At 38.2% G+C, this 5,656-nt stretch overlaps 1 protein-coding gene across 1 annotated transcript; it reads right to left on the bottom strand.

Moving 5' to 3' along the window:
• Nucleotides 1-205: 205 nt before the first annotated feature.
• LOC131317470 (cationic amino acid transporter 5-like) lies at nt 206-4,480 on the bottom strand. The gene is made up of 2 exons (XM_058347018.1): nt 3,575-4,480; nt 206-413 (listed from the first exon to the last, which is right to left on the bottom strand). The coding sequence occupies exons 1-2, from the start codon at nt 4,327-4,329 to the stop codon at nt 206-208; spliced, it is 963 nt and encodes a 320-aa protein (XP_058203001.1). The 5' UTR covers nt 4,330-4,480.
• Nucleotides 4,481-5,656: the final 1,176 nt, after the last annotated feature.

A 5,656-nucleotide genomic window follows, 5' to 3' on the forward strand; every position in this document is an offset into this window, starting at 1 on the left:
AGCTTTCTAAGGAAGAACTCTTGTAACCCCATAACCATTATAGTAGAAGATTTGGTGGAGATTATGCTCCCGTGAACGTATCTCTAATTTAAGGGGAACTACATATAAATTCCGGTGTCTCGTGGTTTGCTTGTTGTTACTGATTTATTTTTCGGCTCGTAGATTGGCTAGTTGCTTGTTGTTATTGTAGTTTGCAATATTTAGCCTATTCACTATTTGCACAAGGTGGGAAAAATATTCGTGGTGTTTTAGGTAGTTTTTCCCAACAGTATCGACTCTGTTGAAGCGTCGCCATAAGAAGAACGGTGATCATTCCCTTAGGAGCACCGAATGCTACAAAATACTTTGCCCAATTCATCCATACGCTCTCAAATGCAACAGAGTAGATGTAATGACCCTGATTTTCGGTAAATAAAAATTTTGTTAAATATATGAATTTTATTTTAATTACTTGGATTTGCTTTTAATTTTTTTTTTAATTTCTAATAATCCGTCATAATTAGATTTGAGACTTATAAAATTATATCTCTTTGCACCGGACAATCCAGTCATTTTCTAAAGACAAGTACGCTTGTAGAAGCACTTGTATATTTTCCTAGTAAATGTAATAAAATCTTTAAATTATATTTCTTGACTAGAAATCCTACGTGGCAAGTAGAATTAGTTTTCAACCAGTTAGTTGGAGAAACCAAACTACCTAATTCCTTTCTCTTTCATCCTTTGGTTAATAACCGCTAGGAAAACTTGTAACCGTTGGGTAATAGAGTTTGAATGACCAATAAAGCTTTGATGCGACAAGTCAAGAAAAGAATCTTGGGTCATGTCATATCAACCTTACTTTTTCTTTACCCTTTAGTCCATAATTGTTATGGGAGATATTATCCTTTAGATAATAGCAACTAGTCTACTAATATATATGTGTGTGTGTGTGTGTGTGTGTGTGTGTGTGTGACAAGACTAGTCACATGGGAATCTTGTACCTTACTTCCAAGAAGTCAACCTTGTCATTTCAACCTTTTATGTCAACCTTAGTTTTTCTTTACCCATTGGGTAACAAATGTTAGGGGAATTATTATCCCTTGGTTAATAGAGATTAGACTTGCCAAGTGTATATACATATACATACAACTTGATAAGACAAGACATGCCTAGGGTTATAGCCTTAAGCCTATTTATACTAGAGTTACTTTTCTAGATATATATATATATATATATATATATATATATATATATATATATATATGTACATAGTACAATATAGGGGAGAGAGAGAGAGAGGGAGAGAGGGAGGCCGAGAGTGAGAGGGAGAGGTGGAGTGTGTGCATGTGTTTTGGACACTTGCACAAGCCACCTATTAGCCATAAGCCTATTTCCTATTTGCCAACCCATTTCTAGTCAAATTCTAGCATAGAATCCTAGCCTTTAATCATCCTAGACCTAGCTCTTAATAACCTAGATTTTGACTACAAAACCTAGACTAGGATTGACCATACATGGAAGGCTATACTTTAGCCTAATCAAACCCTACCCTAGACTTGTAAGACCCAGGCTATAATCACCTAGAAAGCCTAGAAAGCCTAAGATCCTAGTTAGTTTATAGCCTTAAACCTAAAGGGATTGGACAAGACAAGTCATGAAAGGCTTTCAAGCATGATTTGACATGACCATGGGGCAAATCCATGGGAGATAGAGAGAGAGAGAGAGAGGGAGGCCGGCCAAGAGAGGGAAGGGAGAGCCCAACATTTTGCTATAAATAGGACCACCCTCATGCCATTCAACTCACACCTTCACCTAGCAACTTCTCTCTCTCTAAGAAAGCTTGTGTTCTTATTTGTTCTTGATTAGTTTTCCTTGTTCTTGAAGCTCTTCTTGTGTTCTTCAAGAAACTCATCCCCAAACCACCTTTTCAATCCATAAAGTAGAGTAGTTTTAGTCACAAACTAGTTTCAAGAGAAACCCTTTTCTTTCGAAGCTCCCGGAAGCTCACCGTAAGAAGTTACTCCAAACACCAACTTACTTTCAATAGTCGTCAACTACCGCCAAGAAGAAAGGTAGATTTTTCCATCATCACTATCTCTAAGTATATGTAGAGTCCCATATACGCTATCTCTAAGTGTACGTAGAACCCCTTGTCCCCTAACTCAACGTATAGCGTAGAACCATATGTTGAAAAATAGGATGTCTTTACTCTTTAGCTCAAAGTATAACATGAGATATTTTTAAGTATATAAGGTTATATATCGCTTATAATGTTTGAAATGCATTATAGTCAACAAATTTATTTTTGCTAATGGAAGTATGAGCATATTGGAATAATTGACTTTTACTCTAATAAAACATGTGTTGTTTTGAATTCCCCACAAGGGTAGAAAGAACGATTTTTCAAAAGATAAAACTTTATCGTTGATAGAAGTATTCGTATTTTGATCTTTAGATGGTTATGAGCATGTGTTATGAATTGTTTGTATTACTTGTCTTGTTGTAAAACATAAGTAATTTTTACTTTAAAGGGGTCGGTACATGTGGTGTTATGCTTTAAGTTGTGATATGAGCATCATAGAATAATATAGAGTTAGATGATCTTGCTAGTTTATTTTCAAGATTATAATGAATGATTTATGATATCGTATGTGAAAAGTCTTACTGCGGAGTCTTTGCATGAAAACGAGACACGGAAATCAAGAAAGTTAGAAACATGACACTTAGGGTGTGGTTAATGGAAAGACGTGTTTTGAAAAGGTAAAATATTTTGGAAACCGCAATGTGGCCGGACGTGGTAGTCCCTTGTGTGGTATGTGTTTTGTGTGCCAATGGGAACCCAGTGCGGCGGAACCATTGTGAGGATATTCGGGAGACCGGAACGGCGGAACCGATGTTGGGTGTGTGGCTTGGTTATCCGAGGAGAGGAGCCAATGCAAAGTGTGCCAATGGAAATCCGGTGCGGCGGAACCATTGTGAGGATACTCGGGAGACCGGAACAGCGGAACCGAGGTTGGGTGTGTTAAAAACGATTTTTTTTGAAATGTTGATATGGTTATGAAATATGAAAAATGGTGACACGATCTACGAGGAGTCGCGCAGGAGAAACTCGAAAAATAATGGACACCAACGTTAGTTTGGATAATGAATGTGGATGTGTCATTGTTAACCATTTTGTCGAATATGTATGAACTATGTGGAAATTATTAAATTTATGATCGTTTGTTCGTAAGTGTAAGGGTTAGAGGGTATGGGTTACTCTACTGAGCTTTTGTAATTCACGGTGTTACTTTTGGTGACCCTGACATATTATATTGGTGGCGACGCCGGTATAATGTGTCAGATCTTATAGATGAACATGGTGAACTCTACATCTTGGAAGCCTTTGGAGCCGAAGAGCTAGCCAGGATAGAGGAAGAAGCGGAGCAGTAGATAGAAACTCTAGTTCCCTCCCTTATTTGAATAAAAGTATTTTTGTAAGGTTTATGATGTAATATTGAGCCAGACTCCATTTATTTTTCAATGAAATTTCCTATTTAACGTTCCAAAAATTCGGGGCGTTACAGTAGGCTGCATTGGGATCTCTATCTGTGTGTTTTGCATCATACTCAGTGAAAGTGCCATCAAACAATATATGACGATGGTGACCGACATCGACCCAAGCAACTCTACCGGTATGTCTCTTGATGGCTTTTTCGTTTCTTCTGCCAGTGTTGCTATAGCGTTGAATCCTCCATGCGAAAAGGCTGCCCCTTGGAATACCCCTTTTACGCCAAAAGGCATAAAGAGAGTAAGATTCGAGGTTTTGGCATGAGCTAAACCTGCAATTATAACAAAAAGTATCACAACCCTGTTTACTGCGGATGCAATCCAATTGGGGAGTGAGGTTTTCTTTGTGCTAGTGATGGCGATTGCCGATGTGATTGTTATAACTGTAATGGCAATTGGGTCCAAGAGGTTGTATCCTTGTTTAAGATTTGTATGGATAAGAAGCGAGTTGGGTGGACGGTTGAGAAGAGTTGTCAAGTAAGAAGTCCAAGCTTTAGCAACTGTTGCATTTCCAAGCATTTGGTCGAGAAGTAAGTTAGCAGCTGCCATAAATGCTGCAAAATCTCCCAGTTCGACTCTCAGAAAAGCAAATGAACCACCGGCTACAGGAATTTCTACAGCGAATTCCATGTAGATGAAAACACCAACCATGGTCGAAAAACCAGCAGCAAGATAGGATACGACGATAGCAGGCCCGGCATCATAATGGGCTTCTTGGCTTGTGAGCACAAAGATGCCTGCGCCAATGCTGGCGCCGAAGCCGACCCAAGTAAGGTCCCACGAATTCAAACACCGTTTCATCTTGTTTTCGCTTTGTTTTTGGTGCTCAAAAACCTCGCTGGTCTCATCCGATCAGGCTACAAGACGGTCCTTGAAACGGAGATCTGTCTGGGATAGTGCGTCATGATAAGTTCCCCAATTTTGGAATGATTTTTCTGGGAAGAAATCTTGTTTGCTCCACCTCCAATAGGATTTTTGTGGAACCTCATCACTCCATTGACTCACTGTACCCATATCCCTATTTTTCTCTCTGTCCCCTCTTGACTTGTTATTATAGATAGTTTCAGGTACGATAGTTATTAGTGTTGGAAATTGACTCCAAAATAAATCATTTGATTTGGTTGTAAATTATTTGTCCTGCGATGGATAAATAAATATGGAGTGATTGAAATTATTTGGTTTGCCACCGAACCGGGCTGTGTGTGGCAGCGGGTTCATTAGATTCTAAGGCTTAAAGTTTGTTGGGTACTTGTAGTAATTAATTAAATTAGTTACTTCATTATTAAAGTTTTTTGAATCAAATTAGTGTTGGTCATAAACCAACATGTGGCAACTAAACCAATAGGTGCCAACACTTCATTTTCCTTGGCAATGTGCACCTTCGGAAATAGCAAAGTGTTGTGTTGGTTCGGCTAGAACAAGTTCGAACAGTGGTGTCTCTCCGGTCGAGACCACTTCAAACAGTTGCGTCTTTTTCTAACACCATTCCGAACAGTCACCATTCCTTTTCGTTGGGGTGCCTACTTCTCTATAAATAGGACCCATCTTCTCCCATTTCATTTACAAAATTCCTGCACTCATTACATACATATTCTAAGAGAGTTCTGCACAGTTACCTTGTTCGCCCGTTGAATAGATTGTAGTGCTACTTTTGTTCTTCGAAAATCGGGTAATCCTGGGGGTTAGGAGGCAAACATTCAAGAGACCCAAGAGCACCAGTGTGGGGGATGGATTTGCTTTAAGGATATAGTATTCTCCATAAAAATACTAGCCTTGATTGCCAATTTCCGGATGCCTGAAATTGGTCCAATAAGTTTCTAATCTTATTTATTTTTTTGGTGTGTAGCGAATTTCCAGTGATAAACAAATCCTGGTTCCAATAGTCTTAAAGCAAATTCAATTTATTAATTCATGTTATTTTTGGAAATTTTGTGGTAGTACCTTACTGATTCTTTGGTTTCGAATACGTTTCGTCATTGGATAAATCAGTAAGGTTAGAAAAACTGAATCAATTGTTTAATCTATGTAGTTACATTGATTTTAGTTTCAAATTTGTGTGATTAGTGGGTAATAAACAATTGGCATTTTTATTGTAATCAATATTTGAATCTAATCTCGGTTTTGGAAA

The sequence above is a fragment of the Rhododendron vialii genome, chromosome 2a (assembly GCF_030253575.1).
Source record: "Rhododendron vialii isolate Sample 1 chromosome 2a, ASM3025357v1".
Taxonomy (NCBI): Eukaryota; Viridiplantae; Streptophyta; class Magnoliopsida; order Ericales; family Ericaceae; genus Rhododendron; species Rhododendron vialii.